Source organism: Phalacrocorax aristotelis, chromosome 6 (assembly GCF_949628215.1).
Source record: "Phalacrocorax aristotelis chromosome 6, bGulAri2.1, whole genome shotgun sequence".
Lineage (NCBI taxonomy): Eukaryota > Metazoa > Chordata > Aves > Suliformes > Phalacrocoracidae > Phalacrocorax > Phalacrocorax aristotelis.
The window spans coordinates 52,149,887-52,174,946 of NC_134281.1; the positions used below are offsets into that span (position 1 = coordinate 52,149,887).

Below are 25,060 nucleotides of genomic sequence, written 5' to 3' on the forward strand. Positions count from 1 at the left end.
CACTCCATTCTTTCTTTTCATAAAGTAATTCCTTCAAAAAAATGCTAAAGGATTTGTCCATCTTAATTCATGGAGGGTTTAAATAGTTTCATTGTTAGCTAAGACTGCTTTATTACCTGAAAAAACAGGGGTTGAAAGCATGAAACCTTAATGAAATAAATAGATTTTTCATTATAAAACACTTAAAACCTCAACATCTATTGCTATTTGTGGTCAATCACTGCACGGCTAACAACTGTTTTGGGGTTTATATTCACTTTTCCATTTTCTGGTAAAACACCAGTTGCTCCTGAGTGTCCTAGATTTATTCCCTGCCGCCCATTATCAACTGCATTTATATTTCTTTATGAAGATTTTCTTAATTAAGTTGAACATTCTTCTCTATTAGGCAGATGGAACTCAATAGAAGTCTGGTTTTTATTAACATGCCAGTAAATGCTGTACAAAGCACCAGCACTTTTGTTAAGAGACACAGCTTCTACTACATTACATTAATTACATAGTAGAGTGAAACTTTGTTTAAAAATATCAATATTAGCTAATATTTTGTGATAAAATGGCTGCATATAGATTGGTGTGGGCTTAGAGACCTACTGATTCTGTGGCGGTTGCTGACTTTAGCCATGGTGTTATTTCTTTTTACCTAATAATTTAAGTAAAGAAATACATAATCAGATCTACTTTATCTTTGTGCATTTTCACATGTCCTTTGAATTAATCCAACATCTGTTGCTTTTAATTTATCACATCTTCTTTAAGTGCCACTGAATCTGTTTTCTGCTCCTGACAAGCCGTATGTTAAATCTTTGGTGTGGTGTTTGGTAGCAGTGTTTGGTATTGTCCTGATTACATGCACTCCTTTTCCACCCTGCCCTTTAAGTATTCTGCAGCTTTTATGGTCAAGAGAGTATTGCTGATATCTCTCATGAGCAACACTGGGATTGCACATGTAGGTGAGCTTCTGCTTTGACTTTCCTCACATCCCATGAACATACACCTTTTGAAAGGATTATGTAAGTCAGTGATTCATACACTGGCAATCCGCGTAGCGCTGTGGATTGCAGTGGTTCCACTTTTTGCTGCTGGTGGTGAAGGTATTTTATGGTTGCAAAGGCAGAAGTCTTGGAGGGAAAAAATAGTAAAGGCATCGAATTTGAATGAAGCTTTTGGTGTTCATAGAAGCTCCACTGGATCATCTTCCATAGTTCAATGTTTTTGATTTTTCAGATCACAGTGTATAAAATAGACCTTGCTTTTCCTAAAGGATCTTAACATTTTAAAGGAAAAGGACTGATTTTTAAAAAATCAATAAATTAATCTATTTTTTACTTTATCTTGCTGCCAGCTGAAATAGTTCTTTAAAAACACAGAGTGATTACCACTGAAGTCTGTACTTATCACCAGTTGTCACACAACAACACTTTTCTAAGATATTTAAGTAGAATAGAAAAATAAGTGCAAAGTTGCTATTACTTTAGTATGATACCTGTTGGTTACTGATAGCTGTGGGTTTTCTAATGGAAGCTCCCTGAAGTGCACTGAGCCGTATTTACAGTCTTTAGCAAAATACAACATACTACAATTAAACTGCAAGAGATGCACTGGGAGCTTTTGTGTTGTAGAGTTGCCACTCAAGTGAGGATAGCGGCTTTAGGAGGTGGGGAATACAACACGTCAGTGATTTGTTTCTGCAGACAGAGAAGAGTTCCTGTACATCTGTCCACCCACTAGCTAGTAAAACTTACTGGCAAAGGCTTTTATAAGAAAAGGTGTATGAGAACTAATTTAAAATATCTCAGTGAATGACGTCTGGAAAAGTTTATCTTCTCAAAGCTTTAAACAAGTACGCAACACTGCAAAAGAAAAATCTTTTAAAAGTAGAAAGAGTTTAGCCTGAACTGATGTTGGAGTATTTTACCTTAAAATGTAGAAAGATTAGTAAACAAATGCTGCACTGAAAATTTAATTGGTAAGAAATCAAGCCTGTGTAAAACCTCATACATATAAGTGGGAGGCAAACTGGGGGGAAATGGTGACTATTTTTTTTAAATTAGTTCAGAACTCGGTGTTAACTAGGCGCTTGCTTATGCACGTCTTCAGTGTGTATTTTTATCCATATAAAAACAAAACAGATGTTCTACACTGTTTTATTTATACGTCTGTTATCATGTATCCCATATAAAGAATTCAGGCTGCAATTTCAGAAGGGTGAAACTGTACAGATCTATATATACATGCACACATGGGTTTATAGCTCATGTCTTTGCAGGTAACTCAGGATTCACGGCCACGCTTCTTGGACAACATGATGTGCGACTGGGATATGCTACAACCTACATTTAGAAAACAATCACTGACTACATCCTATACAGTTCCTGTGATACTCAAATTCTCTGAGCTTTTAACAGTGAGGCAGCTATGCATTTAAAGAGTAACATGTGCAAGAGCAGCATGTACAATTTTTCTCCAGCATTCACATCTTCAGCAGGCTTTGGACGCTATAACAGTTTGGAAAAACAGCTGCAACTGTGGGGATTTATTATGAATCTTGAGGATTGTCCTGAAATAGTTTGTCTGACGTCCTGGATATTGATGATCAGCACGTAGCTTAGTTTGGGTGTGAAAGGGAACACTTTTTGATTACAATGTTCAAAGATTCAGCCATTCTATTTTCAAGATTTTGTAAGAAATTCTTGTTTGTAGTGGCCTTCAGTACAGCTGGGACTGCATACCAGAGACACCACTCATCTCAGAACATGACCAACCCTGTCAGGTACATTAGTATTCAGTAAACATGCAACTGCAATAGAAGAAAAGGTTTCTAAATGCCCATATATATGCTTTGCAAGTTTGCTGTTACTATCCCGTCCTGGTCTTCGGAGGCTCCTTTTTCTTTGTTTTTATTTTTTAAAAAGTCAGTCATCCCAGCAAGCATATCCCCTTTGCTATAGTCATACTGGTTACAGAAAGGAGGCATGAACTCCCTAACAGCATTCTTTACATGACTCATTAAAACTTCCAAAGCACAGGATTTGAAGAAAAACTTTTAATATTGCTGCAGATGATGTCACTAGTGTAGAAGACACAAAGAAAGGAAAGAAAGCAATAGGAGATGAAATCCTAAAAAACAAACAGCATGCTTTTATCTTAGCAATCAAAACAAAGATAAATGTCAGAAATATGTGCTCTGTGTTCAGTTTGCTCTCCATATGTTGTTTCAGAGTTTTCCTTGAAGTACATTCATAAGAGACGCTAGTGCTCCTGTCTCCAAAGAGCATCCCAAACATTTCCGTGAGAGCGTTTCCAAAAATATTGCAGATATCACAGAAGCTTTAAAATGCCTTTGTGAGGTGAGGAATATTTATCCCGTTTTTACAACTTGACTTCCCTGAGAAAAGGACACTGGGGAAAGCAGAAGCTATTGCTGTGCAGATATTCATGCCCACAGGGCCTTTTGAATGCTGTGTGCTTACCATGAAGGTATTTCCATCTCTTACAGTGCTAATTTTGGGTTGGAATGGTCTGGAACTGCAAAATGGAACCAATTTCTGCTGCTCTATACCCTGTTTTCGGCCAAGCAGGGTAATGTTCTGGCACTTCCTTCCAAGTAAAATTAGCGGTAGTCCCTTGACACTTTACAGTCAATCAAAATATTAGGGAAAGAAAACAACCTGAACAGTATTTGCAAAGCAGTATTCCTCTAAAAGAAGAATTTTAGTTTCAATTTGTTCAAGTATTATTTGTTTTCCTATCCTGTGTCCATCCATCTTAGCATTGCCTCCACACCATTCTCCTCTCCGTTAAGAAATGTTGCTAGCGTTCTCTTTTATCAAGGAAGAATTGTGTCTGTGCTGGAGCTTGGTGGGAGTTTTTTTTGTGCTTTCTCTCTCTGCTGCTCTGATTTTATATTAGTGATGACACTGTTGAAATATATTTCATATTTGGAGTAGAAAAAAGCAGTGGTCCTTAGCTCCTCCGGGCTTATTTCATGGTCTTAAATTGCCTTTACCTTCTCTTCCAAGAAAGCACAGTGTTCAACAGAGTTGGATTTCAGCCTTATTGTACAGATCCTGCCAGGGACTCTCATCTGCAGCATCATCCTAGAGCCTTCTCACTCCTAGAGGTATTTTAGGTCTCACTCATGGAGTGCCTTGCGGATATGAAACTTGATTTAACTTTACATAGGATATCCTCAGGATATCCTCAAGTTCTATGTATTGCTTAGACCTGTCTAAGCTTCCTGCCAAGCTACACTGCTTTGCTTGGTTAGGATAGAAGCAACAAATAGATGAGTTACTAAGGCCAGGTCATCGTATATCAGTGGGAAACAGTATTTCAGGCAATACTTCTGGATATGGTTGTTGCGTTAATGGTAGGAGTCTGAGGAGTGGCTAGGGGGACACCCTACCGTCGAGTCATGAGGTTCAGACAGGACCCCCTTGCTTTCTAAACTCATTCTCAGACATGAGTCTAGGTGCAGCTAAGTCCAGTTTTAGTCTCAGGCTTGGTCAACAGTTTATTTTCTAAGGGTTATACAAGTAACCACTCATCAGAGTATTTGTTGTTAGTAATGAATAGTACAATTTATTAAAGCAACAGATACACAGGTTCTTTGGATTACCGGTGATCAGACTGCTGGTTATAAGACACACAAAAATACTAAGAAGATGAGTAACACTGCTAGGCTACAAATGCATTAAGCAAATATGAAGCATTAGAGATTTAAAGTGAAGCTATAGAGAGGTTTCTAAGTTTTCCTGGGGAAACAGATAGTATACCCAGATGTTTTGATCTTACCCAAAGGCATCCCAGTGAGGGGGGGAAGGAGGCTCAGCCCGTCGACTGGTCCCAGAAGTCAGAGTGGTACGCGACGGTATCTTCCCCAAACCCTCTTTCTCTTCACACATTTTATACTAATTTTTACCTTCCAGGTGGAGCTTGAGTGACTCTAGTCATACATACCTTTATTATGATTGGTGTAGAATTTCCTCGCTTTACTTTTAAAAGCATAGACTAGAAGAAATTCAAAGCCCATGCCCAGTGAGGGGTGGTCACACCTTAGAGGTGGGTAACTTTTGGGATGGAGGTGTGTTTTGGTATTATAATGATATTATAATGAGCAAAGTTCACCAAAAGGACAGCATTTTGTCAAAAGTATGTATGATGGACTGTTGGCCCAGGGTGGCAAATATGCAGCGTGCCAGCTCCATGGTACCTTGAGTTCCCATTTATCACAGAGCCTGGCTGCGATGCCTCCACACCTCTCCACCCTCCGGACAACTCCTCTTAGAGTCAGTACACAAAGTTCTCCTGGCATTGCTGACAGCTATGGTTACTAGGGAACTTCCGTGGAATGGCTTCCTCACATATCAGCTGCACTTCACCCTGACAGCTTCTTCAGTGCTGTACCTTCTAAAAACATAGGTTTAATTTCTAAGTCACCTCCGGCAATTATCCCACAATGGTTTAAAATGGTACTCGGGAGTGATATATTCAGGGAAGGCTTATTCCAGTTTCACTTCCAAGCTTTCAATTCTGGATCACTTAAAAGTTTTCTTCTGCTTTTGAAATAAAAACCAGTGATTTCATAGGTATTTGACCAGTTTCAGGATAGCAGTAGCGAGAGCAGCTCCACGTTTTCCTTAAATGTCTGTGACCAGACTGAGGCATATAATATAAACATTTTCTTCATTATTACTTCACATTTTTCCCTGAGGCTATCATATTGATTTCAAAACCATGGTCATCATTATACTAAAATAGTGGCATTAATACATTGGTCTCTGTGGGTAGATTATAATAGAAAGTTTTAAAATAATTGCCCACTAATATGAGAGGTGGAAGTATGTATAGTATTATATTGCTTGTAATGTAACCATTAAAATAACAATTACGTGATAATGAAAAGACTTGTTATGCTTTAGTTTATCTTTACATAATGTTAAGAACTAAAGAAAAGAGGGAAGATTGTATCTAATTATATTTTACAATACTGTTGCGTTTCCTGTAGAGAGAACATTTTGCACAGAACTGTAGACGCGTGCCTCAGTAAAGTTTGTGTCCACTCACTATGTACTTCAAAATACGACTGTTTTAAAACCAACGGTTACAAGCTCTTTTTATCACATGGTACATACAGTCTTCACAAAGAACACTTTTGAAATTAAGTTATCAGAGGGAGACAAATCTTGCAACATGTCTGCGTTAAACAAAGATTTTAAAATAATTTTATGTCCTTCAGGTTTGATATGTTAGAAAAACGAAGGTAGCTAGACTCTGAGTCAGTCAGTAGAATATCATCTCTCTTTAGGTGAACGAGAAATGTTAAATGTATGCATTATGATCTGTGGCAATTGTGCTTTAGTACTGTCTACTACTGAGTAGTATTGTCAGCCACGTGAGCAAGTCCCTTTTCTATTGTGTCGAGAGGTGGAACATGCAAGAACAAACAGGAAAACAGTGCTTTGACATGGGTAGAGAAGCCTCTCATCTTATATGTTGGGATATTGAGCTCAAAGTTAAAAGTGCTTAGTTCAGGAATGCATCGATAGAGCTCCCAAATTATCTTAATGTCAAGAACATTTTGGTATTTGTATATCCAGATCAGACTACACTGATATTTAAAGATGCAACGAGATCATTCCCTAGTTTTCAATACTTTGTGTATTTTCTAAACATAATGTCATGGCTGAATGTTACCTTTAAATGCCAGGCTCATGCAAGTGGGAATTATATCATCTAATCCATTTCACTCCAAAATAGAATTAAGAGATATGAATTAAGCAGTTATGAACTAGGCATTAAAAATATAATTGCATTGATTTTTTCTAGGTCTTATACCAAATCATATCGATAGAAAATGTCTTTGGTCTAACAGTGTGATATTTAATTAGTTTATGTTAATTGCCTACATTTCAGAAACAAATGGCTTGATTTCTTTATTTAATGAATGAATGAATGACTTGTCCTTCTGCCATTCCTGTCAAGGGGAGGGGATTGTGGACTTCCACCTTTCTACCACATTCCCTGCTGCTCTTGCCCATAGCCGATGGGAAGGCTAAGGCACCTCCAGGCTGCCGGGGTGGGAGCGCTACAGAAGAGAGTGAAGCTGGAGGCCAGGTTAGTTATTTGGTACATCCACCTACAGGATTGTGTCCTTGGACGTGACAGTTCTTGTGTCTTTGCAAAGGTGGGGTTTGATTTTCTGTTCCAGTGAGCTAACTGGTGGGTTGGGTTTGTGAGCCACAGTGTATGTGGTTCTATGGTGGTGTTCAGAGGCTGGTTACTGTCTGAGTCTTTGTTTGGATGCCAGGAGAGCACGGTACGTACTAAGGCATACATTGTCTGTGAGGCCTGAGGCCTGGCCCCAAGCAATTCCTGAAGCATTTTGTCTTCCATGCCTTCTCCTTATGCCCATCTCGGACTCATCCATTTGGATTAGCTAACTTGAATCACAGGCTGTAATGTTGTTGCTGTACTTTGGTCACAAACTCTTCCTTGCTCATGTTTCTCTTTAATAGGATACTTGTTTCTATTCAGCACATTTCTTGCTTTCCTTCAAATACTTTTTTTCCTCTCTGTCATAACTTAACTGATATTTTCCACAATTTTTCCTCTTTGATTTCCTGCCTCATTGTTTGTAACTGTGTCACCTATATAACTTTCTTCTTTCAGCCTTTTGTCCTTTTATTGTGAAACATATTGCCTCAAACACACCTCCTGTTTTCAGCACAATCTCTTTTAAAACAGCTCACAGACCTGCAAGGTATCTGATGAAGAACAGCTCTCCCCTCTGTGCCCTTGCCCTTGCCCTTGCGCTTGTTCCCGGAACAGAACACCTGAAAGCCTGATCTGGAATTGCAGATCCCAACTCAGTACATCCAGTACTTAAAACAAAAACAAAATACCACAGCGGGATGTAGAAGCTGTGCATGATTATTTATTGATGATCGCTGGTTACAGCAATTAAAACAGCAGGGAGCTCAGATTTTGATCAGAAACCAAGTGATTTTTCTGTACACTTTTTATTGTAAAATGAAAACATAATATAAACCCATTGTGCTCAAGGTGTTAAATGCTAAGCTCTGGCATGACCTCCGGTATGAACAGTGCATGTTGACTCTTACATGAGTATGCAGCTTTGTATATGCAAGCATTGATAAAGGCTCGGAGCTGTTATACAGCAATTTATACATACGTATATACATGAGCTATCACAAATGCTTTGTGTCCATGCTCCAGTGTACCAAACATCCAGCACAATGATTTCAGTATGAAAAGCAAAGGGATCTGGTATGCGACTGACCGACTGGATCTGGGGCAGCCTTTCTGTGAGCTTCCAGCACCAGAAGGGTTCGCACAGAGACTCACTTCATGTGCTCCGTAGTGCTAGCAACGAGCTGGTCCGCGAGGTTTGTTTTGGCTTTTTGTAAGTACTTTTCAATTATGATGGTACAAGATAGCCAGACTGTCAGTGACTTTCAGGTCTTTATGTGCTATAGATATAATTTGTTTGCTTTTAGTTTTTGTAACATCACCAGCTGCTAAGGGAATTGATGTTTAATATGTTTTCTAAATAAGTAAAACTAAAGTATAAATAAATAATGCCTGGTTTATTAGTCCAGGTGTTTTCAGCATTGCTGAAAGTGGTTTGATGACAGCCACCACCACTAGCAGTGGAAAAAAACCTGATTTCTCAGTGATTATTATCATTATAATAAACCATAATTGAAAGATTACAAAATTGATTCTTTTAAAAATTAATGTTGCATGATTGAGCAGGCTCTGTGGCATTCAGGTTTTTCAGTAGAAGGAAAATGGCTTGTTTTATTCCCCAGTAAAAAACTGCTGATTTTCAAACCATCGCATTAGAGAAAACAGTCCCAGAGGGTTACAGGAGACAACAGACCTATGTCATTATACTTTACCCTTTCCTGAAGGGTTCGGAGAAGAGCCAGAAACAAAAGAAAGTTACATTCATTATTGAAAGAGCCTTGGGAAAATCTGTTTGGCCAAGCAATTTTGCATGAAACAAGTGAGGAAATATTTGACTGCAAAGAACATAAACTCCTTCCATCAATATGCAATTTTCTGGATCCATTTGTTCAAATGATTATTAAGAACAGTTTCTGAATTTGCAGTGCTTTACAACTTCAAAGGGCTGTGAAAGCATTAACTAGTTAAATGGATGGAAGTGTTTTTTAATAAATAAATAAAAAAAAGACCAAAGTCGGTTGTAAGACAGTTTAAAGCGCAAAGTATTGAAAACAGCAGGAAACCAGAGGACCTGGAACAGCAATCATAGAGTACCATCCGCCCCAATCAGGAAAGTGGGAACCACAGATTTATCTTTGATGATTTCCTGTAAATATGCCCTTTGAGGACAGATTGCCCTGCCCAGTCTTGTGGAAAAAGCTCAGAGTTACATCTCTTCTCATCACAACATATGGATCTCAGCAAGCCCTGCTTCTCTATTCTGAAATCACTCCTCAGGTGGAAAAGTCTGAACAAAAAAGTAGTGAAATATTGTTGCAAAAATACTGGTTAGCATCCTTCAGACCTGGTCAGTTTGACTGGAAAGCAACTTTCTGAGGGGTTTTTTTCCTGGCCATTTTCTTCAGTAAGGTCTGTCCAGTTTTCCAGACCTTCTGCTATCCTAATAGAAGTGGTTTTATTGATGATTTCCTTCACTTCAGAAAACCATGTCTCACTTTTCCCTAGGATGGAGCAGTATAGCTTTGCTTCCCCTAAGTGTGCAGCACTGTGTGCTAAGGGCTGGGGAAGGTACGTTTGGGTCTCTGAGTGCCCCCAGCCACACACTCTATGAAGGACTACATCTGCTTTGTGATATTGTCAGCCAGAGGGCTGTTCTGTGTTTTGGGGGTGGCTAGTGCAGACATGGGGATCCTGTCTTGCTTCCTCACTACCTCTTTGTAACACTTTGCCTCTTCTGATCTTGTGTTATTGGGTCTGAAGGGCTGGGAGCTGGGCTGCAACCAGCAGTGTTGCTTCTTGATAGCTTGGGGTTTCCATTTAGTGCCATGTCCCACACTCATGAGACACAACATCAAAAAAACCCAAGATATTGAGGTTAGTTGTGGCTTATTCTTTTCCCATATATATCCTGAAGAGAACCCATGCTATTCCATTGTAAAGCTGATGTTAATGCACCATTTCACATTGTCCAGATAGTTTCAAGTTTCTGAAGAAGTTTTCTGTGCTTAAATTTACAGTAGACATGCAACCTACCACATTTCGTACGTATGCTCTTAGTTGATGACAACCTCCTGTTGGTCTTATGCAATGCAATGTTTTATTAAATAGAGGGACGGGTCCCAAGCCCATCTTGCTTCCTAAGATTGAAGCCAGTGTTCTTCCTCCAGTTTGATTTCATTAATAATATTTTGCATTGCATAATGCGTGTCATCTGCAGACCTTAAAGCACTGCAGGATGTTAAATCAGCTTTAATTTCACCATTTTCCTGATTGTAAAACTCATGCAGGGAATCATTTGTCAAGTTATGCACAGGTATCATCCTGCAAGCCTATGGCAGAGCTATGAAGATATCCTTCAGCCAGGGTTCCCAAATGGCCCCTGATGTTCAGAAAGCACAAGAGTGTATTCTTGCCTATGTAATTCATGCTTACCTGGGAAGCAGACCTGGTTGACCCAGTGATGGTCAAATCCATATCAAGTGCATTTTTATAAACAGGGAGAAGTGGAACTTCCTAAGTGAATTCACTAGAAATTTTGAATTTCCTGAAATTCTCTATGACTAGACTCAGCTTTTATGTCCTGGCCTCTGTGCAAAGATGGGCTTGTATTGTTTAGCTGAGCCTTGTTTAAAGATCGCACTTTGCAGGAGGGAGGGGCAATCATTAGATTTGGGAAGGAATCTTACAAGACATGCTGGAGTACTCCACATTTGAGCAGTTGCATTCCTGCCACTTCCCAGCAGTCAGCACTGCCCATCAAAGAAAATCACTAAAAAGCTCTGCTACATCATTCTTCATTTGCATTAGAAATGGCTCTAAGCAATAACAGGATTACAGCCAAAAAGTGCTAGCACTTTATCATTCATTTATTTGATTTAATATATAGAGGTACCTATTTGAAACAGCATTTACTTTTCTTGAGCTCATCATAAAACCCACTCTGAATGGAAGTGTTTAAGATAATGATGAGTCCGATTAATTTCCTTAGAACAGCAGGACTGGAATCAGATACACTATTTCTCTTTTCATTAGGCATTTCTGGGCTGCTAAGAGTGATCTTATAGCATGAAAGGAATGAAATCAACCGAAGCAAACCTGATGAAAATAGTCCACAATATGCTGCTATTCTTCCTACTCAACACAGTAACCTGTGAGTTGAGATGCCTTTGTGGTGGCATCCAGATAGCATTATCAGAACCTGATGCAAACCTTCATTTCAGGAAAGGTGGAAAAGCTGTGCTTGCTGTGTGCTATGGATTTCCCTTCACCTGCACTGTGAATTGAACAGTGTTACAGCTTTCTCAGCCAGCCATTACCACCTTCTCCTCTCCTCTCTGCCACCAAATCCCTGGAAATCCAAGCCTGGTCTGAGCAGCAGATCTTTAATCTGGTTCTCAACATGCACATCCCCCACCAAAGTCAGGAGGTCAGCCGTGTTGCACTTCTTGCTGCATCAGGAGCTGGTTTCTCTCTTCAAGTGAGCAAAATGTTTCAATTAGTTCTAGGAAATCTGAGAGCTGTCAGCTAAGTTTTGCCAGTGTTTTATTCCTGTTTACGTTTCTTGATCATCAGTAACTACTGTTTATAATCAGTGGACATGGCACAAATACGGGTAAAAACATTTTCTACAGCACCTCCTTGACCAAATAGCCTGTATTACATCTGAAAATGAAACAGTTCCCTGAGTAATTTCAGTGTCTTGACTTTTTTTTCTACTCAAGTATTTGGAATTCCCATGAAATATTTAGAAAGCAGAACTGGGACCACTACTGTAGGCTGTTTTCATTAGTTGAAGAAGCGGACATTTGCTGGTAACATTTGTCTAAATCTCTTGTGCTGTTTTTCCTAAACATGATTAAGAAGTTCTGCATGATTCCTGGTGTTGCAGGTATCTTAGTATTATCATGTGCTAGTAGTAGTAGTAGTAAATAAAAGATGCTGGGAGTATACTGAAGACTGAGGTTTTGCAGTGTATCCTGTCCAAGTCTAAAAATAATGTTCTCCAACATCACAGCAGATTCAAATATCTAGATACTATGTTTCAAGCAGAAAACCTTGTTTCTAATGTCTTGGTCTCTCTGCCCATTCATTCCTTTTCAAAGTGTACGTTGAGAGACATGATAATTTTGTGAAATGAACATTCCCTGCACCACAACCTGGTAAAACCTTTCCAATTCTGTGAGTTTGCATGAGACCCAGTTCATGGTAATGCTGCAGTCCCAGCTTTGGCTTCTCTCCTGAGCAAAGATCGCTGGTCCAACTAATGTAAACCGGTCTTTTCCTATGTACATGAAGCACTGCCACAGACTGGTGAAACTACAAGGTTACACCAGCTTGTCTAATCTAGACTTGACCTTAAAGCTCTGTGATGAAAGACTCATATAGTAAATGAATGTAGAGGTTTATTGTTTAGTAATATTTTTAAACATTTTTAAGAAATCTGCAGTATACAGTTCCATCATTGCGTTAAAAGTGAAAGACTCCAAAGTGTAACTCAGTCTCTGATGTGCAAAAGGAATGAATTGAAAGGAGTGGCTAGGTAGGCAATGTGATACAGAGAACCTCAGCTGAAAAACTTCTGAGAAAATACTGTTTAAAGTCAAAGTTACAAAGTGCATGCTGAGGACCAAGCCTGTTGGTTTCAAATTAAAGGGTCACATAAAAGTTATATCTGCTGCGTCTAATCTGCAGTAATTGATTCTTCTGATTCCTAGGGGAACCCTCTCTATTTAAAGTACAATTGAACTCCAAATTACCTTACAGTGTTACAGTTTAAGAAGTCATATCAGCCTAGCACTGAGCGGTACCGAGTGGGGTGCAGATGCATGCACAAAGTTTAGACCCTTTTCACTTCTTTGTTTCATGCCCTTTGGATGCTAAGGAGTCCAATCAGCAGCCTTTCCTTAATCAGCAGCCTTGTACTTAACTGATGCTTTCATTTCTTACATTGCTGTGCATGGCAGCAGAACAGGAGATTTCAAAACGCTATGGTTTGCTTCAATTCAGGCAGGCTTATGGGTTGGTTTTTCTTTTCTGCCTTCTTGTATGATTCCTAAAAAATCACCTGTAATCACCCATGTAATATCAAGGCTAATACAATAGCCTGATTTTCATCATTGTTTGAATAAGTTTTCAGGAAAAGGTTAGAATTCTGCTCAACCATTACCTTATCTATCAGAGGAAAATGTAGCCTCTGTGCTCTGTGCTGCGCCTCAGCCGCTGTGTGGAAGATTATATGAAGATAAGTTGTATCTCATCATGTGATCCGCACCGTTATGGATTATAGAAGTATTGGCTTACAGAATCAGTTTTTAGCATTATTAGTGGCCATAACTTTAGTCGTCAGTTCTACAAAAGAGTCTGGCTGAAACTAACAAACTGTGTGTATCTGTATTTGTAACAACTGTCTTGATAGTTTCACATATCAGTTCAATAAAACATCTTCCACTCAGGGGACACATTTGGGCAGGAATATCTCGGTGACATCCCTGCCATCCCCATTACCATCACTACACACTCAGAGCAATACAAGTTTTAAAAATTGATTGAGTGTGTATTTACAACATGGATCGTGAGACATGTTTTTTTAATGGTGAGAAACTCCCAATGATGCATTCTGTCATCTGTAGCAGTGATTTGGATTCTCTGATTTTAGTGCTACAGAATACAGTCATAAAACTTTTAGACCCTTAATGTCATAGGGTGCAGCTTCTTGACACAGAATGCTAATGTAAAAGGAGACAGCTACTGCAGGCAAGAGTTCCCAACCCAGTAAAAACCAAAGGCTTGCATTAAACATAGTTAACTAACTGACTGAATTTGTATTCTTAACATGTTAAATATAAAATATAGAGAACTTCATTGAAAGGACTTAAGGTTGAGATGTAAAACCCCTAATGCAGGTAGACTTTCAGTGGGTCGCTTGTGCAGTGTGGAGGACAGGCATTTGGTTTAGGTAGTTCCCTCACCTCCCTTCAGGCAGTTTTCAGTAAGCGCCTCTGAAAAGTATTTTTCTGAAAGAGTTGTCTGAAGACAGGTGAAACAAATTTTCCGCCCCTTCTCTGTTGACTAAAGAGAGTCTAGAAGCTTGACCTAGACACTTAACCCTTCATTCACAAAGGAAGGTGAGGTAAATTGTGGTTAAGTGTATTCTGTTTATGCATTACATCTTCTAATAGGTATGTGCAGTTATCTTAGCACGCTGTTGTACTTAGTTCAAGGTTTTAGAAAAGGCATAAGAGAGGTGGTATCTCTCACGTTCTTAGTACAGCAAAAAGTCTGTCTGCTATATCACCCTCTTTTTGGGATGGTTACCACCCTGGTTCTTAAGAATTATTTATTTCTGGCAACATAGAACTGGGTCTGAAAAGTAATTCCACACTGGGACCTAGGGAAAAAATGACATGAAAAAGGGAGTGAGAGGGCTAAAAAAACCCATAGAAGTTTGGCCAGATAGCTGGAGTGCCTTTTCCAAGTGTAGGAATAATAACTTTTAAGTATTTTTTCATGGAAGTGCCTATAGGGAACAATATTGGGAAGCTTTTAATTGTTATAGAGAAGTCCTACAAACATCCTAGATGTATTAGAGTTCACTTGGATATAGAAAAGTCTTGACATATCTACTCAGTGAGATTACTGTCCAAAGTTATCTGGAATCCTTCCAGTGCAAAAACTTAGTTTAGAAATGGCTGAAATTGTTTCGTTCTAGTTCTGTAGTGACTAAACTCAGCTGGGACATACAGGCCAGCAGTACTGTGGACTTACGTATGTGAGCATGGCTGGCAGTTTTAGTTGACTGCCTTTTGTTCTGAAATTCATTCCTCCCATTGGTGCAGTAACGTTTGGTCTTCTCAGTTCTTAGAGCATTGGTTGGACACAGGCTATTTTTCACTAAATTTGCATTTTCGTTTCAAAGAGAAGGGGGAAAAGTTAATTGTGCTTGTTTGGGGGAATGCCTTTTCTTTGTAACAGGTAGACCAAAGTATCTGCACTGAGAGGTGCGTGTTTGTTTAGGAACTCACATTGTAAGCCTTTAGTATACCAGTAGGTTGATAATTTGGCAATACGAGTGTAGACAGAGCTCGCTTTCTCTATAGCACATACTCTCCTGACCGCGTAATCTTACCCTGTGGGACCTGTAGAGCTGTAGGTGGGTCAGACTTGTCTGTAGACTGTTGTGTGACTCTACCTAACACTTAGCGTTGTTACCTGTTCCCCCGTGGGATGTGGGACCAAGGGCACAGCAGTGAACCCGCTGGAGGGAATAATAGGAAAGCAAATCTCTTTGCAAAGGAGTAAGATGCCTTAAGCTGATGCTCGACTGTATTTACAGTGCCTGTTCAGGCCCATGTCTCTGTGACTAACCTTTTGTGGCGTCTGCCGTCCAGGAGTGAATTGACTTTCCCATCTGTCGTGAGCAGGTTTCAGCTCTGAATGTTACTCTTCCAAATGTTTCCTGCTGCTCAACAGTGCTAAAGCTGTTAACAAGAGTGCACCCACCATCCAGGCTGGGGCCTCGGGAAAGGCTTGCGGTAAGTCCTCATGACATTGCTGCCTTCTCTGCACGTGGGCCCAGGATCCCCTACTGCCCATCCCTCACAGTGTAGAGCCATTGCTGGGTTCCAGCAGCCCAGTGGATGGCAGCTGCCCCAGAGTAGTTGGGGCTGTTTGAATCTCCATCACCTTCCCATGCTTTTGGGAGCTTCAGGTGTTGCCACAGTGGTATGATAGTTGAATGGATGGGATCCAGCTCTAGCAGGCTGTCTTTCTTTGTTCCAGCTGTTCACAGCTGCTCTATAGCTGATTGAAAAGGCATTTACTCCCCTCATGTGAATAACCTTCAGAAAGGATCAGGAAGTCAATTGTTCAAAGCACATAGAGTCAGTGCAAGATGTGTGTCCAGGAGCCATTAAGAAGAGCTGCTTGGTGGTGTTTTAGGGACTGGCAGGTAGCTGCAGCAACTCAGGAGAATTTAGAGCTGGTGAGAGGGGTGCAGAGGGTACCTAGCACATGACTGTTAGGATTTTAAAAGCTCTGTTTGCACCTCCTTTTCCAGAGCAATATCGAGCATACACCCCCTGTGGTTTTTAGTCTGTCAATTCATCTGTGAATGGAGCAAACATTACTTTAATTGTAGTTCATTAGTTCCATCTGGTGCCAGGGTGGGAATGGAGACCCTTTCTTACCTTACAAAACATTATATACCTTCCCTGCCAAGCTGCTCTACTGACTAATAGAGCCTGGGGCTAACTCTAAATGTAAAGTTTTAGAATTGTTTCTCTGTTGGCCTTCCCACAGATGCACACTTGCCTCCCTAGACCTGGCCACTGTCTAAAGAAATTAAGACCAACAATATTATATTTAAAGCAGTAGTACACCATATGCAGGGCCAGAGATGCTCTGTGTGATACCCACAAAAACGGGTATCTATCTGCTTTTTTTCATTCCCTTTAATCGATAAAAATATGATTTCCCCCTCGTTCAAAGGAAATTGAATTTTCACATAGCAGGGGAAAACAAATGCCCTTCAGCATTGCTGTCAGTGAATTGGGGCACCAGATGTCTTTTAAACAGGTCCAGCATATTGTCTCTCCATTTCCAAGTCACTCTTTTGTGCTTCTATTTATTGTAGGCAATTATGCTTTGACCCAAAGACATAATCCTAGTGGAATTAAAAATCATGTGCCCTCTTTGTATAAAAAAGCTGAGTCTGATTTTATGGAAAAGAAGTGTAGAGAATGAATCTAATGGGAAATTAGGCAGTAGTATTTGATGACTGTAAATGTATTTATTTATAACAGCTAATCTTGGTGGAAATGAAGAAATAAGATGAAATAATTAACTTTACTATTTATAAAAGATTCTCTTCTATCCACTGTGAAATACAGCCACCTCTGGGATGAAATGCAATGGCTGCTAAACAGCACATAGGCATTTAAGAAAGAAGGGAAAGACGAAAGGTACATTTGACACAGTGGGGAAACTGCGGCATGGAAGGAAAATGTTTTCATAAAAATGTTGTCCCTTTTTGTTGACAACGTATTTTTAACTGGCTCTTGTAATTATTCAAACTGGAATTTGGTCATAAAAGGAAAATGCCTTTGGCCTTGCAGCACGCGTGCTGATATTTTTAATAGCTTCAATACAGAAAAAGCACTTACTTTGCAGTAAGAAAGAACACTTACTCTCTGAAAGATAAAGGGCTTCATTTTCCTCTCACAAAGACCAGTTTTACTGATGATTTCACTGGAGTTATTGCAGCCTTAGAACAGTGCAAGTGCAGGAGGAATCGGGGCCGTCACTCCAGCAGCACCGGGACAGAGGTAAGAGTGCTGCCTCCTGAATTAACAGCCCTTTTCATAAACCCAGGGAATGAAGGAGTAATAAAGAGGTTGGCTGGCTGTTGATGAATTCTCTGACCGTGTGCAGTGTATCCTGGAGCTCCAGTTAAACCTTTATATATCTCAAGAGAGAAAGAGAGCGGATGATATTGTAAAGAGCACTTTGCCAAATAAAATAGAAAGATCCGTGGGATTGTTGCACTATTACAAATGTCAGCACACAATTAGGAGTCAGTTTATATATATAAAATGTTTTACGGAGCTTGCTGAGTGAAGTTTGCAGTTTATAACAGGAGACCTATTGAAAGATAAACTACCATCTGTGATACACATTCTCAAAACTTCCTCTGCTTAAATTAGATCACTAAATTTAAATACAGTGTATGCTATTTTCCATATAACTATTACCCTCAAATCAATCCACATTCAACCAGGATTATTTAACTTACATGTCGACTGAAAGTTGGAGGGAGGTTGAGTCTTGATAAAGTGAAAAAAAGGCAGCAAAGTGATTTTAGTATCTTAGCATCATTGACTAAATGTGGGAAGCTAACTAAGGAAACAATCCGCAAGGAGAGATGTTGTGATAGCGGTCACGTTGTGTCATTGATTTGTATTAAATGCTGGGGGGAGAGAGAGAGACAACTTTGAAGATTTGTTTTTCATTATGGTATGAATTGATGTTCAGCTACTAAACTGAAGTAGGTTTGCATAAGAGTTACGACTGTCAAAAACCATTTGGAATTTCATTCTGTGCAGAGAAATTAAAATTTTGAGTGATTATGTGAAAGACTTTCTCTGATGAAGCAAGATTATAAAACCAGTGCTTTCCCTTGTTACTGGATCTTTAGATTAGGTATAATTCTTACTGTTTGTTTTATCTCATCTCAAACGCTTTTTAAGAGACTTGCTGAATTAATATCCTATTAAATTCAAGAAACTATGGTGATGGAACAGTATGCTTGAGATTTTAACTGCATATAAAGATATTCAATGTTATAGGTCATACGGCTAATGTAAGTCAACCATCTGGGTGTATGCATACAAGAAATATTTATTTCAATTTATAAAAGCAGTGTAATTGAGTACACTGGGCAGATACACCATTAATTACATATTACAATGCAGTCTGATCTGATATCAGGAGCAGAACACTCGAAATTCAGAATCTCTTGACATTTTTCATTCATTTCCATAACAATCAACCACTCAAACCACTCAGTTTTGAAGGAAATAATGACACTGGAAAAGGACTGAGTTTTACAGCATGCTTTCAACATCCTGGCTTCAATTAAAGAGGAAGAATATATTCTGAAATCGTAAGACTTGTCCTTTGAACCAGCATCTGCAGATGAACATGCATGATTCCCATTGGCATAAATTTCCCAGATAAGCTTAACTAAATCTTGGAAAGCAGAGCGATTTTGAAGGGTCTCAAAGTTAGGACTGTTATATTTCACAGCTACGGTATTTTACAGCATTTGAGTATTGCTAAGTGGTTGCTGTAGGAGTTATGGGCCTATTATTATAATTGCATTCTAGAAATAGAGAATTTGGCCATACTGCTTTATCCTCGCAGAACTGTTAGAACATCAGACAGTAGAATTCACTGCGAGATCCTAATGGACATTGTAACTGTGGATCTCAATGACCCGATCAGTGAAGAGCTGTCAGATAGTGATGCACCATAGAAAATGCATAGGTAAGCTTTTGTGTATTTAAAGCTTTTAGCCTAATTTTTCACTGTTTGTGGCTATCATCTGTTTTAAAAGAAAAAATAAAACAACAAAATCACCCACTTGATGACAGAATCAAATATTGGTTTGCATTTATATAATCAGATGTTGAGATAAAAGCGCAAAATGCGTGCACTCTATCGAATGCATGCCCACTGAAATAAATGCGCTTGTGTTTTCTTTTCAGAAAGGGTTTCTAGACCTGTAGTAACAAGCCTTACGTTTTTTCACTGGCATGCAGGGTCACAGCTTCAGTCAGCTGTCTTACCTTCAAGTCCCAAAGTGTGTTGGTTTTCTTGCTTTTTGAACTTCGGCTCTTTGGTGCAGGGAAACAGCACTGTTGGGAAAAAAACCCAGGTGCTGCAAGGAGTCTCTTTGGAAATGCCACATGTGCTCGTCATCACATCTGCATTGACACATATTGTGGAGCTTCTCCTCTGAGTCCTGGTGTAGATTCTGGGCTGGGAACAGGAGCTGGTTTGAGGTGTCAGTCAGTGTTTTAATGCCATCATTCCCAGGTGTTCAAGGCTGGAGCTGAGCCTCCCAAGTTGGTGACATTTTAGGAGGATAAATATGGACTTCTATTAATTTGTGTTCTTGTTCTTGGGCTTCCTGAGTTTGTTTTCTAGCTGTTCTCTGAACTAATGATGCCTAGAAAATTTATTCTGTTTTAGCAAAAGTGACACCTCCCATCTAGTCAATTGTTTCCAGAAAGCAAGGCTCAAAGAATTAGAGATATTGTAAACTTTGCAATATAATTGTGAAATCTCACGGCTTGAGGGTCTTGCCATAGAAGCAAAAGATGTTTGGATCAAGTTTTCCTATATTTATCTGGATGGTTTACTGCACTGTAGAGGATAAGACATCCTGGAAAATGGTCTTGCTACGTTTTTAATGTAACAGCCCATACATGATTAACTTTCCTTTTCTCGCTGTAGAGTCATTTGAGTTAAGGTTGCTGCCAGCTTTTCCCTTGGACTCTCAGCAGAGGCAATGAGTGAGGCAGGGACAGGTCTGTTGAGAGATCCTTGAACTGTGCCAAAGGTTCAACTCCCTGTGCTCTTCAGGTATGACTATGCTAATAAACTTGCATTTCCTCCCCCAAGCTCACATCCCTTTCATCTTAACTGTAGCCTCTTGTACGATATGCCTTACTGGCTTGCAGCCAATGTCATGTCCTGTGAGGCTGAGGAAGGTGTTACAAAGACAATACAGCAAAATGGAACACTTCAATCCGAACAGTGCAAACTTCCTCAGAAAAAATGGGCTTTTAATAGCTCCAACAACACAGTGCCCTCTCTACTCTGCCACACCAGTTACTAGTGATAATGCATTATAGAAGAGACTGATAAATTTGTTACAGAGCTCAGCCATCAATACATTTCACCAGTAGTAGCTTCTTTCTTTTTATCAGCTCAGCTGTGTTTAATAGCTTTGTACTCAGATGACAATTTAAGTGATACTAGACCATTACTTTTGGATTATGATCCAGGGACCTGACAAAAGAGAAGCTAAAGTGTTAAACCTTAGGAAAGGCAAATGTATACATGTATGCAGTCAAAAATACATTACTGCATCATGTCCTGCTGACAAACGTAACCATAAAAAAAATCAGACCATATTATTTTTCGCAGACTTTGCCAAGCAAAATGTAGAGGTCTGTATAAGAGGCTTTTTAAAAATCCTGTTATTTTCTGGAAATCTTCAGATGCTTACTCTGGGACTGCACTGCTGATATACTGCATTGACAGCATCACTTCGGCATTACTGGGGAAGCTTTGTGTAAGTTCCCTTTCACACCTACCTTCCAGGATGAATCGGTCCTTTCTGATGACACTGGAGACCAGCTGAAACTGAAAATGAACCTCACATGCTTTGAAAGCAGAGCCTTAGATGGACTACATCTCACTGGCTCGCAGTGCTCACGTTGTCATTATGACACTTGAATGACAGCTAAGAAAACCTACTGTAATTTTTATATGTCTGTTTACAGCAACCTAAAAAAGGCTGTATGAAGTTAGCATCTTAAACCTCCATACAGAAACCTAAAATATACTCCAGTTTTTCAAAGTACACATGCAACAGGTCCTGTATTTTAAAAACACGAGTTTTTTTTCTTTTTAGTAGCATTCAAAAATAAGATTAAAATTAGGATGATAATTATACAGTAGAATGCATTGATTAGCAGTGCCTGGTGCGGGGTACTGAGCAGAAATAGACTTTTAAACATCTAAGCAGTTAGTTTGGAGATAACGTTTTATTGATTGTGTAAAAAGTTCCTACAAGTCAATCTAAAATGTGTCATCCAAAGATGTATTATTATAAACACAATAGTGAGCTTTGCACGGGATGTGCAGTGAATGTAACGGTTTTTGAGTGATCCCAATTGCATTATTTCTGTCTCGAGCCGCCTTAGATTTCACAAAGATATTTTCCCTGGAGGGCTTAAACCATGGCAAATAAAAGCCTGGCAAACCTAGCCTTTGATAAGGTGACATGCTGGGGAGATTGCTAGAGGTTTCTTTCCTCTCCTGTGTAGCTCTTTCATCTCCAGGTACAGGTTATCTGGGCCCCTCTCCCTGTGCAGGTTGGCGCTGTTCTACCTCAGCTGCCCCCTCTCTGGAGTGATCTTTGCTTTCAAGCCTGTCAGACGTGGTTTAGAGAAGATTGACTGCAACTGTGGCATGAAGAGATGGTGCGCAAATACCAATTAAAGTCTTGAGGCATTGATTGACGGTGTTGGAGAGTTGCCACTCTAGCTGTGCATTCAGTGCACCTAAAACACGAGATTTGCTGCGTCACCCCGAGGTGAGGACTGTTCTGCAGCAGGCATTGCCACAGCAGAATTCTGGTTCAGGAGTTCTTCAGGGAAGTCAGGTTTAGATCTCAGCCCTTTCCTCCTTACCCCCCAAAAGTATTTCTGAGGTTTTGAATGTGGATGTTTATGTCCCTTACCTCTGTTATAGCTCGCTGCGTTCCTATACTGAAGAATTTCTAGTTTGGGGGATATCCGTGTTTAATGCAGCCCTTCTTGTTAGACTCTAGATGCACAGCCGAGAGCAAAGCAACAGCATTAATCTCCACAATGAAAATGTATTTTGGGACATTAGCGCACATATGGTGAGGATTTTTTAACCCACATTGCTGTATGTAACTTTGCAGCTTAATTAATCAATTAGGATTAGTGCAGTTGGTAATCAAGTCCAAGAGTGATTGATGCATGCCGCATTAATTGCAACATTCACGTGAAACGTGTCATATACACAGTCATTTTACAGCTGGATTTCACATTGGGTTGCTCATAAGCACTTAATGGCAGGAATATTTTAGACTTGCAATCAGGGAAATTGTATTGCACAATATGCTTTATATGTTGTACACCCTGCTTAGATAATAACTGCTCCATCACTGATGTATCCTCTCGCTCCTCCCTCCTGGTTCGATAGTTGGCAAAGTAGTCCATTTTCAAAGGCTTTCCTTTGCTGTGGAACAAGAGGTATAATTAAATTGTATCCCAGTAGTGAAGGTTTCTAATGATGATGAGCCAAAACTAATTGTATTGATTTGTTTATTACTGGCTTAGGAAGCTCATCAAACAAATGGACTGCAACTATTTCCATATTCTTATCTGTTTGGTAAATGAGAAACAAATAACACTTCCATATGTCTGTTGCATGGTGTCACAGCATTAATACTAATTCTGAAGATAGACTCAAGCACAGGAACAGCATTTTCTGTTATGTTTCTCAATGTTTCTACAGCTAAGAAATGCCACTTTTTTTTCCACATTCGTGTCTTGTGATGAGCAAAATGAAGGTATTTTCTTTCTTTTTGATATAAATGTTATTACTAATGAAGGTTTGCTGACTGCCAGAACTGGAGAGCAGCAGGCTATGCTCAGAAAGTGGAAAAGAATGGGGCAAATGAAAGGAGAGTGGTATTACGTTCTTGCCTCCATGCACATTTGTTCCTTGGCCTCTGTATTAAACAAAGCTGGATGAATAATGGGAACTGAAAACTTCTATGAATATTCATCTTAATTTTTGAATTAATCTACTTCACACTCTCACATTAACTCTGCAAACAGTCAAGCAATCACATCTGGTATAAACGTTTGCAGAAAGTAAATTTCAATATTTCATGTACGAGTTTTTGTAGGAACAGAGTTTTAATTCTGAAAGTGCAAAAATTCATGTTAATGCTCACCTGGTTGTGGGCAAGACACAAGTTTCTGTGACCTATGTGAAAAATCACTTTTGCTACATAATGACTTAAAAATGCTGGGCTTTTTGTTACTAAATATTTATGATCAATTCTTAGAGCAAAAGGGTGTCCAGGATCATTTAAACAGGTGCAGATCTAAATGCATTGAAGCCAGCAGTAGTCATTCATTGACTTGGGTGTGTTTTAGATCAGTCCTTCATGGATGCAGTTGAGAAAGTCCAGAGCTAGGAAAAATGACCAAGTTCATTGAATAAATTGTGTTTTTAATTGAATTGGGGGCACTGATTGTGCTGATGCTGTAAGAATGTGGATTCCTCCACAGTGACATGTTGACTTGAACCATGTTTTGCTCTTAGTAATCCACAAGAAGTGGCTACCTTAATCAATTTAGAGCCTGAATCTGCTTCCAGTAGAAGCAAAAGCAAGCCTCTTATTCTTAGGAGCTGGATAACGTTACTGAAAACTGCTATTTATACATGTGGAACAATCTCATTCATTTACTGAAATACAGCTAGCTTCCTTCTGCACTCAACTGTGTGTTTTCAATTACAAATGTTCACCACATCTCACGCCTGTTATATGCTGCAGCATATGACACATTGTGGCAACTTTTGTTCAACTAGCAGGTTTTGGTCCAAAGAGGATTCAGTAAAGTTGGAGGGTGAATTGCCCTTACATCCCTTGAGAAGCTGATCCTGTCAGCTTGTCAGAGCATTGCTCGAACTGCTGCACTGCATTTTATGTCCAGACTGTGGATAAGTTAATAACACTAGAAGTAGAGCTAAAGGTAGAGGGTATTATACACCACAGTTGTTAACCTTTGACCTTTATGATGCTTTAAAATCATAAAACATTTTTGAAATACCTACGCTACATCCACGATAGCACTACTGTCTGGAAAACTGCCTCTCAATAAAACACACAGCATTTATATCAGCACCTCTTTTCATATTCCCATTTCTCTACGTAGCAGTTAAGGACTGGTAGTGCCACCTTCCTTCCAGTTAGGTTATCTGTGGAGATCTGATGTTAGAGACAGAATCCAGTGTGCTGCAATGTGAAGCATCACATCCTCTCTGTTCTGCCCCTTGTACTCCCATCGCACAGCTGCAGTGCTTTACAGGCTTCGCCACTACTCTCACAGCCCTGGAGCAGGTGGATGGAAGGGGCACCAGCTCTCCCATTTTGCAGATGAGAAAACCGAGGCACCTGCTTTTTGTCAGGCACAGAGTCTTGCGGAATAAGCAAAACCAGAACTGAAGATATTTAAACTCCTACTCAGAAACCTATGTTAGGGGATTTTAATTTCTTGCTCCTTCCCTATTCATTGGAGAGAAAGCCTCTTTTCACAGCTATTGGAGTCCTTTCTGGAGTCATCGGAGAGAGAGGTGATTAAAAATAGAGGCCTACTTAGGGGCCCTGAGTTGCCTTCTGAAGTTCTCTCTCTTCAATGGCTGTAGAAAACCTGGGGAAAAGTGTCTCAATTAAGCTGTGTGAATATCCTTTCTCCCCATGCTGCATCTTGTGCTCTAATTATAAGGCAGC

General features: G+C 39.6%; 1 protein-coding gene across 3 annotated transcripts in view; it reads left to right on the top strand.

Annotated features, from left to right (window-relative positions):
- The window catches only part of ST6GALNAC3 (ST6 N-acetylgalactosaminide alpha-2,6-sialyltransferase 3), a 227,148-nt gene that overhangs the window by 154,586 nt on the left and 47,502 nt on the right, over positions 1–25,060 (top strand). Inside the window, exon 4 of one of the 3 annotated variants that reach the window (XM_075097887.1) lies at positions 3,222–3,311. The exons of the other annotated variants lie outside the window; for them this stretch is intronic. Within the exon in view, the coding sequence (XP_074953988.1) occupies positions 3,222–3,246 (25 nt within the window). The 3' untranslated portion in view covers positions 3,247–3,311. Of the gene's footprint in view, positions 1–3,221; positions 3,312–25,060 lie in introns of those variants that run through there. 3 annotated transcript variants of the gene reach the window in all.